At 51.0% G+C, this 12,564-nt stretch overlaps 1 protein-coding gene across 1 annotated transcript in view; it reads right to left on the reverse strand.

The window, feature by feature from the left end:
- The window catches only part of PIEZO1 (piezo type mechanosensitive ion channel component 1), a 234,788-nt gene that overhangs the window by 12,201 nt on the left and 210,023 nt on the right, over window positions 1–12,564 (reverse strand). The window contains exons 39-45 of the mRNA XM_060253863.1: window positions 11,201–11,480; window positions 8,743–8,872; window positions 5,902–6,049; window positions 3,774–3,988; window positions 3,525–3,683; window positions 2,038–2,185; window positions 94–282 (exon numbers count right to left, since the gene is read on the reverse strand). Of these exons, the coding sequence (XP_060109846.1) occupies window positions 94–282; window positions 2,038–2,185; window positions 3,525–3,683; window positions 3,774–3,988; window positions 5,902–6,049; window positions 8,743–8,872; window positions 11,201–11,480 (1,269 nt within the window). The remainder of the gene's footprint in view (window positions 1–93; window positions 283–2,037; window positions 2,186–3,524; window positions 3,684–3,773; window positions 3,989–5,901; window positions 6,050–8,742; window positions 8,873–11,200; window positions 11,481–12,564) is intronic.

Consider the following 12,564-nt stretch of genomic DNA (forward strand, 5'->3'; position numbering starts at 1 on the left):
TCCCTGATAAGAATCTGCACTCTTAACCACAACACCAGACTGGCCCCTTCTGAAGAGGGAAGCAGGTCCCAGCCCACTCTGCCCCTCTCGTACCTCATAACCCCCCAACTTGAGGGTGACGGTGACGTCAACGGGGTGGTTGACCACGCCCACCACGGAACGGACGAGCGACATGAAGAGCAGCGGGAACCAGATGATGGCGATAAGGAAGAGGATGATGAGCCCTCCCATGCCGTACTTGACAATCTTCTTCTTCTTCTGCCCCTTGGGCTGTGGGTATTTCTGCAGGGAAAGGTCAGCACAACACAGGAAGGGGGCGTGAGCGTGGCTGGGCATGCCCTCTACAAGGGAAGGCTATCCCCTTGTAGGAGAAGGCCCAAAGCTTAGGAGAGCCCAGCTTCTTGGATACGGGAGGCACTAGTTGGTTCCCGGGTTGCAAGACATAGAATCAAAGAATTGGAAGGGACCTCCAAGGTCATCTAGTCCAACCCCCTGCACAATGCAGGAAACTCAAAAATGCTTCCCCCTAAATTCACAGGATGCTCATTGCTGGGGAAGGGATACTGCTGGGCCAGCGCAGGGGTGTCCACCACACACTTCCTGCCACCCTCCAGGTGTTTTTAGAAAGTGGGCGGGGACAAATGAGAGCTTCTCCCCAGCAACATCTTCTGATTGGCTGCGACGATTTTTAAAAATGTTGCCCTGACAGCAGCTGCCTCCACTGGTCAATGATCTTCACTTGCGTGAAAGAAGGTGAGCTGCGGCAGCCATGTTGTGGCCAGGTCCACCTGCAGCAGCCGTTTTGCGGCTCCGCCCACCACACGGTGTTAGAATTCCAAAGGTGCCCACATGCAGCCCTGGGACGTCTGCAGTTCCCCTCTTTGTTTCATAAGAACATAAGAGAAGCCCTGCTGGATCAGGCCAATGGCCCCTCCAGTCCAACACTCTGTGTCACAGAAGAACATAAGAGAAGCCCTGTTGGATCAGGCCAATGGCCCATCCAGTCCAACACTCTGTGTCACAGAGGAACATAAGAGAAGCCATGTTGGATCAGGCCAGTGGCCCATCCAGTCCAACACTCCGTCACATAAGAACATGAGAAGCCATGTTGGATCAGGCCAGTGGCCCATCCAGTCCAACACGCTGTGTCACATAAGAACATAAGAGAAGCCATGTTGGATCAGGCCAAAGGCCCATCCAGTCCAACACTCTGTGTCACAGAAGAACATAAGAGAAGCCATGTTGGATCAGGCCAATGGCCCATCCAGTCCAACACTCTGTGTCACACAGTGGCCAAAAAACCCAGGCACCATCAGGAGGTCCACCAGTGGGGCCAGGACACTAGAAGCTCTCCCACTGTGCCCTCCCCACAAGTACCAAGAATACAGAGCACAAGAACATAAGAGAAGCCATGTCAGATCAGGCCAATGGCCCATCCAGTCCAACACTCTGTGTCACACAGTGGCCAAAAAAACCAGGTGCCATCAGAAGGTCCACCAGTGGGGCCAGGACACTAGAAGTCCTCCCACTATGTCCCCCCAAGCACCAGGAATACAGAGCATCACTGCCCCAGACAGAGAGTTCCATCAATACCCTATGGCAGGGGTGGCCAACGGTAGCTCTCCAGATTTTTTTTTTGCCTACAACTCCCATCAGCCCCAGCCATTGGCCATGGTGGCTGGGGCTGATGGGAGCTGTAGGCAAAAAAACATCTGGAGAGCTACCGTTGGCCACCCCTGCCCTATGACTAAGAGCCACTGATGGACCTCTGCTCCAGATGTTTCTACAATCCCCTCTTGATCAATACATGGAACAGATGTCCATGCTCCAAGAAGAAAGAGCACAAGCTCTCCCAGAAAGCACAGCCCCAGCTACTGGCCCGGTCAGAGCTCCTTGCCAAGCCGCTCGGCCTCTGCCTTCCTACAGCCACACCGTGCGCGTCCCACCCTTCACCTGGGGCTGGCCACATGCAGGTCTGTATCGCTTCTGAGCCCCAAACCTCAATGCTTCCCCCCGCTCCTTCCATTCTGCTCCCACCTTCTCAGTCTCCCGACTGCACTTGATGATGAAGATGTTGGCGTAGATGTCTTCCACGCACATCCAGTCGGAGAGGGAGAGGGTGGTGTCGGTCCAGACCCAGTCCATGACGGCCCGCAGCTCTACCAGGAAAGGCACCAGGCGGAACCTGGGTGGGGGAGAGCCAGAAGGTCAGCACCTCCCCCCAGGAGCCCCTCTAGCCCACTTCCCTTCTCCCAGGCCCACTGGTCACGCCCTGGTCAAGTGGAACACAGGCAGAGTTTGGCAGGCTGATCCAGCTCATCGTTCAACTGAGCAAAACTATCGCTTGACTGAACCCAAACCAGCCCAGGCTTTAGTGCCAAGAGACACAGCTGGGCATGCTGTAAAGCCCTGTGAGGGACAACCCCCCCCCCCAATCTTTTACCATGGACCCAGAAACAATGCCTGCATCGCATGAAAGCAGACTGCATCTGCTCACTTCTTGGTGCTGAATAATCTTGGGTGCTGAATCATTTTGGGTATTTAAAAACCTGAATCTGAGATACAACCAGTGTTCCCTTTAAGCTGAATTAGCATCAGCTAGTTCACAGATTTTTAGCCTCCGGCTCACACATTTTTGTCTTCGCTCACGAAGGATGACCCCAGAGCACAATAACTGATGCAGGAGCTCACAACTTTAATGCCAGGAGCTCACAAAGTAGAATTTTTGCTCACAAGACTCTGGCAGCTTTGAGAGAACGTTGGATATGACCAGGGCTTTTTTTGAGCAGGAACACACAGGAATGCAGTTCCGGCTGGCTTGGTGGCAGGGGGCGTGGCCTAATATGCAAATGAGTCCCTGCTGGGGGGTTTTTAAATAAAAAGCTGTGTGTGAAACAATGCTGATGTCAGGGGGTGTGGCCTAGTAGGCAAAATGAGTTCCTGCTGGGCTTTTTCTATCAAAAAAAGCCCTGGATATGACCAATAACACAAGTACAGTCCTCAAACCCCGATCCCTTCCATAACTTTGCTTTACATTTCATTTATGAGTTTATCACTTTGGCTGATCCCTGCTGTGTGCATGTATGCAGAGACTTTTCCCATTTGTTTCACGCGGCGCTCCCTTCCAACGTTTTGTCACTTTTCTAGATTTTTAGCTCTGATTTTAAAGATACATTTTTTCTTGCTCTTAACGGAAGATGTGATCTTATGGTGCATGTTTTATATCTGTTAGCTGCCTGCAATGAGGGCAGGACTGCATTTTGTAAAAGGTAAGAAAAGGAAAATAACATTAATTGTTCCTTGGTGACTTTTCCAGAGGTGGGGAGAAGCAGAATTTCAAGGGATATTTTGATGCTGATTTTCTGGGGCGGGGCCATGGCTCAGTGGAAGAACATCTGCTTGGCATGCAGAAGGTCCCAGGTTCAATCCCCAGCAGCTCCAGCAGGAAGGGCAGCATGCAGAACCTGGGAGGGGAAAGAAGCCGATTCCCCGTCATCCTTTCCCACCCCTTTCCTCAGCATTACCCTTGGAAAAGGAAGAGGTTGAGGTGGTTGTATTTCTTGGTGAGGAAGTTCCCCAGGATGCGCGTGGGGTAGCCGCAGCGGATCTGGTAGGCCGACAGGGCGAAGTAGATGCACTTCACAAAGTACCACAGCTGGGCCACGGTGTTCAAACTGAACATCCTGGGGAGGAAAAACACAACAGGGATCCATCAGGACCTCTCCTGCTCTCAGAAGCAGCACCGCAGAAACCCAGAAACGGAGCCCAGGTACCTCTCGGTGACTGCAGGCAAGATGAAGAACATCCAGAGGTGGATGCCGAAGACGAGGATGATCTGGAAGAGGAGCTTGCCCAGGACGCTCTTGCGCAGGTAGAGGGCCCGGTCAATGACCATGGTGGAGAACTGGATCAGCAGCATCACCAGGAAGGCCTCCGGCACTTGGTCATCCGAGAGGGAGGAGGTGATGTCCGCAGCGGCCGAGTGTTTCTGGGAGGGAACGGAAGACATCTTGGCGGCAGGATGCACAGAGCCCCAGAAGGGAGTAGCCCTCTGGGGCGCTGGCCCTCCAGCACATCGGGCACCCCGTGGCAGGCAACCCCTCTACGCACGATAGAGCCAGGTGGGCAGCCGTATTGGTCTGAAGCAGCTGAACCAAGTAGGAGCCCAGCGGCACCTTTAAGACCAACCAAGTTTTAATCCGAATGGAAGCTTTCGTATGCAGGCAGGCTTCTTCAGACGAGGGAATGGGGTGCGGTGAGCAGAACTTACATATAGCTGGTGGGACGTGTATTTCCGAGTGATGTTCTTGGCCACCTGACCTACTTTTTAACATGTAACATGCACGTCCTTTCGTTTGACCTAGACTTGCAGCAAGAGCAAATAGCAGGCAACTTTTATTACCTTCTTTTGGGTTTCCCACGCAAATGCTATCCAGACCAAATGGGTCTTTCAGTTTGTTTATCACACTATTTGCTGTTGGATTCTAACTTTGTCCCATTTTGCATTGTAAACCTCTGCCCACCAGCCGTATGCAGCTCTGCTCACCGCACCCCATTCCCCTCGTCTGAAGAAGTGCACTAGCATACGAAAGCTTCCATTCGGAATAAAATTTCATTGGTCTTAGAAGGTGCTCCTGGACTCCTACTTTGCTCTATGCATGAGTCATCCTGGCCCTAGCATGTGCAACATCTGCTCTGCCCCCAGAGGTGAAAACTCCACCCTTCTGCTTCAGGCACACTCCTGCCTTGAGCTTTGTGCTGACAGAAGAACACAAGAGAAGCCATGCTGGATCAGGCCAGTGGCCCCTCCAGTCCAACACTCTGCGTCACACAGTGGCCAAAACCCCCAGATGCCTTCAGGAGGTCCATAAGTGGAGCCAGGAAACTAGAATCCCTCCCACTCTGCCCCCCCCCCGCACCAAGAATACAGAGCATCACTGCCCCAGACATAGGAACGTAAGAGAAGCCATGTTGGATCAGGCCAATGGCCCATCCAGTCCAACACTCTGTGTCACACAGTGGCAAAAAAACCCCAGGTGCCATCAGAAGGTCTGTCAGTGAGGCCAGGACACTAGAAGCCCTCCCACTGTGCCCCCTCAGCACCAAGAATACAGAGCATCCCTGCCTCAGACATAGGAACATAAGAAAAGCCACGTTGGATCAGGCCAATGGCCCAACCAGTTCAACACTCTGTGTCACACAGTGGCCAAAAAAACCCAGGTGCCATCAGGAGGTCCACCACTGGGGCCAGGACACTAGAAGCCCTCCCACTCGACCCGCCCCCCCCCCCGGCACCAAGAATACAGAGTATCACTGCCCCAGACATAGGAACATAAGAGAAGACATGTTGGATCAGGCCAATGGCCCATCCAGTCCAACACTCTGTGTCAAACAGTGGCCAAAAAACCAAGCGCCATCAGGAGGTCCATCAGTGGGGCCAGGACGCTAGAAGCCCTCCCACTATTGCCCCCCCAAGCACCAAGAATACATCTATACTCTGGCTAAGAATCACTGATAGACCTCTGCTCCATCCAATCCCCTTGACGCTGGCTATGCTCGCAGCCTCCGCTACATCCTGGGGCAGTGAATTCCATGTGTTTGGGTGACCTTCAGAGGCTCCCAAAGTGCCAATCACCTTTCCATGAGCCTCTGGACCTCCACACAACTCGACGATGAGCCCCGCCCTCTCCTGCAGCACTCGCCAAACCAACCCGGTTGGTCATCACTGGTCAAGGATATTTGAGGATCCCTCCCTGCTCTCTTCTTTGCTCCCCCTTCAAAATTCAGATTGCCCATTTCAAAGGCAGGATCTGACGTGGGGAGGGGGCGGGAGTGCTACATTTAAACCGTGAAGCTCCACACAAGAGCGATGCATTGCAGAAATGAATGTCGCCCACTTACTCCAAAGGCCCAGAACCCAAAGATGATGATGATAAAGTCGACCACATCAGCCAGGAACATGAGGGCGTAGACATCAGTGGCGGCCCGGTATTCACTGTGCAGAATATCCCAGAAGAACTGCCGGACTGGCCGGTATACAACCTGCACCCTGGAGGAGGAGGAGGAAGAAGAACACCACCACAGATTTATACCCTGCCCTTCTCTCTGAATCAGAGAGTGGCTCACAATCTTCTTTATCTCCTTTCCCCACAACAGACCCTCTGTGTGGTGGGTGGGGCTGAGAGAGCTCTCCCAGCAGCTGCCCTTTCAAGGACAACTCCTACAAGAGCTAGTTGTGCAGCGCAAGCGTTAAATATTTTCTTCTATGGGAGCAGGTTATCTGGTCCCCAGAAGTGATTACTTGGAATCACAGCATCTAGACGATCCCTCTGTTCATTTGGAAGCCTCAAGGCCCTTGCTGTGCTTTTCTGACCTCAGCAGTGTACATTTAACACACTCACAAAAACACCCTTTTAAAAACATGCAAATCTAGCCTGTCTAACGCACCCCCCTCTCAAAAACAGGGTCCCTTGCAGTTAATACATTGGATTTATATCCTGCCCTCCAATCCATATTTCAGAGTCTCAGAGTAGCTCACGATCACTTTTATTTTCCTCCCCCACAACAGACAGCCTGTGAGGTAGGTGGGGCTGAGAGAGCTCTCACAGCAGCTGCCCTCTCAAGGACATCACTGTGAGAGCTATGGCTGACCCAAGGCCATGCCAGTAGCTGCAAGTGGAGGAATGGGGAATCAAACCCGGTTCTCCCAGATAAGAGAGCTCTGGCTGACCCAAGGCCATGCCAGCAGCTGCAAATGGAGGAATGGGGAATCAAACCCGGTTCTCCCAGATAAGAGAGCTATGGCTGACCCAAGGCCATGCCAGCAGCTGCAAATGGAGGAATGGGGAATCAAACCCAGTTCTCCCAGATAAGAGAGCTCTGGCTGACCCAAGGCCATGCCAGCAGCTGCAAATGAAAGAATGGGGAATCAAACCCGGTTCTCCCAGATAAGAGAGCTCTGGCTGACCCAAGACCATGCCAGCAGGTGCAAGTGGAGGAGTGGGGAATCAAACTCGGTTCTCCCAGATAAGAGAGCTCTGGCTGACCCAAGGCGATCCCAGCAGCTGCGAGTGGGGAATCAAACCCGGTTCTCCCAGATAAGAGAGCTCTGGCTGACCCAAGGCGATCCCAGCAGGTGCAAGTGAAGGAGTGGGGAATCAAACCCGGTTCTCCCAGATAAGAGAGCTCTGGCTGACCCAAGGCCATGCCACCAGCTGCAAGTGGAGGAGTAGGGAATCAAACCCGGTCCTCCCAGATAAGAGAGCTCTGGCTGACCCAAGGCCATGCCAGCAGCTGGAAGTGGAGGAATGGGGAATCAAATCCGGTTCTACCAGATAAGAGAGCTCTGGCTGACCCAAGGCCATGCCAGCCGCTGCAAGTGGAGGAATGGGGAATCAAACCCGGTTCTCCCAGATAAGAGAGCTCTGGCTGACCCAAGGCCATGCCAGCAGCTGCAAGTGGAGGAGTAGGGAATCAAACCCGGTCCTCCCAGATAAGAGAGCTCTGGCTGACCCAAGGCCATGCCAGCAGCTGCAAGTGGAGGAATGGGGAATCAAACCCGGTTCTCCCAGATAAGAGAGCTCTGGCTGACCCAAGGCCATTCCAGCAGCTGCAAGTGGAGGAGTGAGGAATCAAACCCGGTTCTCCCAGATAAGAGAGCTCTGGCTGACCCAAGGCCATTCCAGCAGGTGCAAGTGGAGGAGTGGGGAATCAAAGCCGGTTCTCCCAGATAAGAGAGCTCTGGCTGACCCAAGGCCATTCCAGCAGCTGCAAGTGGAGGAGTGAGGAATCAAACCCGGTTTTCCCAGATAAGAGAGCTCTGGCTGACCCAAGGCCATTCCAGCAGCTGCAAGTGGAGGAATAGGGAATCAAACCCAGTCCTCCCAGATAAGAGACCACACACTTAACCACTACATCAAACTGGCTCTCAAATTTGCACCAAACTTGCTATCCTTAGTTTCTCCTAACCCCTTGCTTCTCAAAGGTTTTCAACTTGGGTTCCTTTTGAAACACTTTCTGCCTCTTCTGTAGATCAGGGCAGTAATCCAGTCTTGGATTACAAAAACCACCATAACTAAGCGCTTCAGAATTTTGCCTAAAAAACAACCAGTCAGGGAGGGAGGCAAATGAGAATGAGCTGCCATGGCTAGAAATTAGGGTTGCCAAGTCCAATTCAAGAAATATCTGGGGACTTTGGGGGTGGAGCCAAGATCAAGGCTGTGAGGAGCATCACTGAACTCCAAAGGGAGTTCTGGCCATCACATTTAAAGGGACAGCACACTTTTTCAATTCCTTCCTTCCATAGGAAATAATGAAGGATAGGGGCACCTTCTTTTGGGGCTCATAGAATTGGACCCCCTGGTCCAATCTTTTTGAAACTTGGTGGGTATTTTGGGGAGAGGTACTAGATGCTATACTGAAAATTTGGTGCCTCTACCCCAAAAAACAGCTCCCCCAGAGCCCCAGATACCAGCGGATCAATTCTCCATGATTTTCTATGGGAATAAATCTTCATAGGGAATAACAGCGTTCCCAGCAGACATTTCCTTCCCCTCCCCCCGCTTTCTGACGACCCTGAAGCGGGGGGAGGGCCTCCAAACTGGGGGATCCCCTGCCCCCACCTGGGGATTGGCAACCCTACTAGAAATACCGCCCCTCCCTCCCATTTTGAGAATCACTATGCTAAACCCCCAGCCCCTTGGTGGCTCTTTCAACTGCTGTGAAGTCCAGGTTGCCACTTACGCAGAAAGGCAGGCACGTTTTGCTCTGAGTCCAGCAGCCTTCAGTTTCTCCTGGGCTGGACTTGACTTCTTTTCTTCCTCCTTCTCCTCCTCTGCCTCCTTCTTTTCCTGTTGCTGCTCTCCTGGCTCCTCTGTGAACAGGACAGAGCACACACATGTGTGAGTGTTCACTTTGCGGGGCGGGCAATGAGTGTTGGCCATGCATGACGAACCCTCTGCACCATACAGAGCCTAACTCAAACAGGACACAGTATCTTATTCCAAGACACTGTATTGCTGGCAACATATCCATTTACCATGTTAGATTAACACAGGGAAGCCACTGAAATCCAAAAACGTAAACATAATTTCAACAGGAAGGAAGAAAGTTTAAAAACGAACAGGGCATGGCTTCCAGTCCTGAAAAACACAAGCCCTACAGCTTACAACAGCACTACAGATAAGATAAGAATTTCAACAGCCAATCCATATACAAAAGAACCCCCTCAGGGAAGCTCCTCCATTAGCATATCACAGCCCAGGAAGCTCCCACAAGACAATGACTCAGCCTTGCCCCACTGGCCCGAGTTGTAGAAATTACATGCCTCTCAACTTCTTCTCAATTTGACCCAGAGAGAACTCCAGTTTTCTGGGTTGCACCTCTAAGGATGCTGGTCATAGCTGCTGGCGAAACGTCAGGTCTCACAATGCCAAGACCGCGGCCACACAGCCCAGAAAATCTACAACCACCAGATGCTTAACTATTTGACCTATTTATTATTCGGGGTGCATCTAGTTGCCTTTCTATACCAAAATGCTCAGCTGCATAAAACCTGAAGGCAAAATGGGTACTGTGGAGGAACGCCATCTTAGTTAATGTTGGTGCTTCGTTGGAAGGGAACATTAAACTACTACAGCAGGCTTTGGCCTAGCCTCCCTCCATCCCTCCTCCCTTCCAGAGTTAAACCAGCGCCTCTAGGGGGAAAGCCTCCTAGAGGGGCAGGAAGTTCTTCAGCCTTCCCCTCATTCCCTCCTCCCTTCTGGAGTTAAACCAGCAACTCTGGGGGGGGGAAGCTTCCTAGAGGGGCAGGAAGTTCTTTTGGGTCTTTTTATTTGAATTAGGCGGGAAAAGGCAGTCCGCAGCTGGCCCTCCAAGAGAGAGGTTGTGAGTCTGTGGGCTCCTGACTGTGGGAGAGGCCTACTCAAGAGGAGGAGGACCCCAGGCAGTCAGACCGAGTAAGTAATCCACAAGGTAGACCAAGTTTACACCAGGGACGAGAGGATGCCTTTAAATTCACCTTTTATTTGCCCTTCTTGTTGCTGATCAGGTGCTGTGCTAAACTTTTACATGTAACTGTTTTTGTTTTTATTTTTCTTTCTCTTCTTATTAAACATTTTTACTGTTTTGAATGCTGGCAGTCAAACTCTGTACAACATAGATCCCCAACCGCTTAGACCACGCTGCTTTATGAAGGGGGGCCCGGGGAAGGGGGAAGGCATGCAGTTGGATAAGGTGCCAATCCTCCAGGGGTTTCCCGAAGAAGTGCTGTGGTCTCTGTGATACCCAAGTACAGGGTGGCAGAGGACCTTGAGACCTGGCCTCAGAGCTGGAGAGGGGGATTGGGAGTCCTGTTCTTCTCAATCTGAACCCCTAGACTGAGCAGGTGGTGGCAGCGAAACTGGAAACAATCAGTTAGCAATCCCAAAGAACAACCAGCTACAGTCTAAGGGCAGGTCCAAAAAGTAAGAAAACAGGAACATGTAAAAGTCATGGGGGGTGTGTGTCAAAATTCCAGGTTCAAGCAGCATTGACTTTTGACATAGTAGAAGATGATGATACTGGATTTATACCCTGCCCACTCTGAATCTCAGAGTGGCTCACAATCTTCTTCACTGTCCTCCCCCCCACAACACCTCCCCCTGTGAGATGGGTGGAGCTGAGAGAGCTCTCCGGAAGTTGCCCTTTCAAGGACAGCTCTGCGAGAGCTATGGCTGACACAAGGCCATTCCAGCAGCTGCATGTGAAGGAGTGGGGAATCAAACCAAGTTCTCCCAGATAACAGTCCGGACACTTAAACACTGCACCAAACTGGCTCTTTCAACCACCCTTTCAAGGACAACCTCTGCAAGAGCTATGGCTGACCCAAGGCCATTCCAGCAGCTGCGAGTGGAGGAGAGGAGAATCAAACTTGGTTCTCCCGGATAAGAGAGCACTGGCTGACACAAGGCCATTCCAGCAGCTGCATGTGGAGGAGTGGGGAATCAAACCAAGTTCTCCCAGATAACAGTCCGCATGCTTAACCTCACCAAATTGGCTCTCTGTGGTCTGACCAGAGCTGGGAGGGAGAGGACAGGCTGAAAATTAGCTCCATCAGTGCAGAGAGCTAGGTGTATCAGAAGGAGATTCTTCACATGCTCCTGCAATTGAGGCCTCCCAGCATCCTCAGGTCCAAGGTGGCTCTCCCCACAATTCTACCCACCTTCTGCTACCGCTTCTTTCTCCTCCTTGGCCCGCTTCTTTGGCTTCTTCTTCCTGAATCGCAAGCGGATTCCTTTGCGCTCAGGCTCTGCCTCCAGAGCCTCTGCTTTCTGGGGCTCGGGTTCTACCTCCAGAGCCTCCGCTTTCTCTACTTCCTTTTCGGCTTGTGACAGGGGCTTGACCACACTTCCCCTCTCGGTCAAAACCGGCGGCTCAGGCTCAGCTTCCTCCGGCTGCGGTTTGGCCAGAATGTTTTCATCGTGATCCCACAGACCATAACTCTGCAGAGAAAGAGGAAGAAACTGAAACCAGAGGCTGGTATCTGCTGGATACGAGAGTTCTGTCCTGAACCCGGAGGGAACCAACACCTGGGCCCTGTCGCCAGCCTCCCTCCTGCATCTGTTGCCTTGGCAACTATTATCTTTCTTTTCGTTTTCAAAGTTTTATTAAATTTCATAAAGGGAAAAATTTGGATTTCTATGAATGGATAATGAAAATGGGACTTTTAAGGTGTTGAAATTTTATTCTTATATAATTTTTTTGGCCACTGTGTGACACAGAGTTTTGGACTGGATGGGCCATTGGGCTGATCCAACATGGCTTCTCTTATGTTCTTCTGTGACACAGAGTGTTGGACTGGATGGGCCACTGGCCTGATCCAACATGGCTTCTCTTATGTTTTTATGTGACACAGAGTGTTGGACTGGAGGGGCCATTGGCCTGATCCAACATGGCTTCTCTTATGTTCTTATCTGACACAGACTGCTGGACTGGATGGGCCATTGGCCTGATCCAACATGGCTTCTCTTATGTTCTTATCTGACACAGAGTGTTGGACTGGAGGGGCCATTGGCCTGATCCAACATGGCTTCTTATATTCTTATACTAGTTTAGAAGTCTACCAACTATGGGTTGAAAGAGAGCGAATACATTTATTGTACCAAGAAGTAAATTATATCTTCTCGTCCCCCCTTTCCCCTCGTTTTTTCCCGCTATACGTTCATAATAACAATAAAACTTTTTTGAAACAAAACAGGAGCTAGGCAGATGTAACAATAACAGAAGTATGGATTAATTTTTTTTAACGGGAACTGTATTGTTAACATATTAATTATGGACGACTTTTGTATTAGAATGTTATCAATACACATTTAGAGATGTATAGGTTTAGGATAAAGACCAGAATTTTTTCTCTTTTTCCTTCTTTCTCTCTTTTTAGAGGTTGAGGATGTATGAACTTGGCTTTGCAGTCTTACAGATATGAGATTTGGAGCCTGATACCAAATATTTCACAAAGTAGTGGGATTTTATAAAACTATTAAAAGGTCACAGAATGTTTATAGAGTTCAAAGTCAGTGCCTATGT

This window comes from Heteronotia binoei, chromosome 14, assembly GCF_032191835.1.
Source record: "Heteronotia binoei isolate CCM8104 ecotype False Entrance Well chromosome 14, APGP_CSIRO_Hbin_v1, whole genome shotgun sequence".
Classification (NCBI taxonomy): Eukaryota; Metazoa; Chordata; class Lepidosauria; order Squamata; family Gekkonidae; genus Heteronotia; species Heteronotia binoei.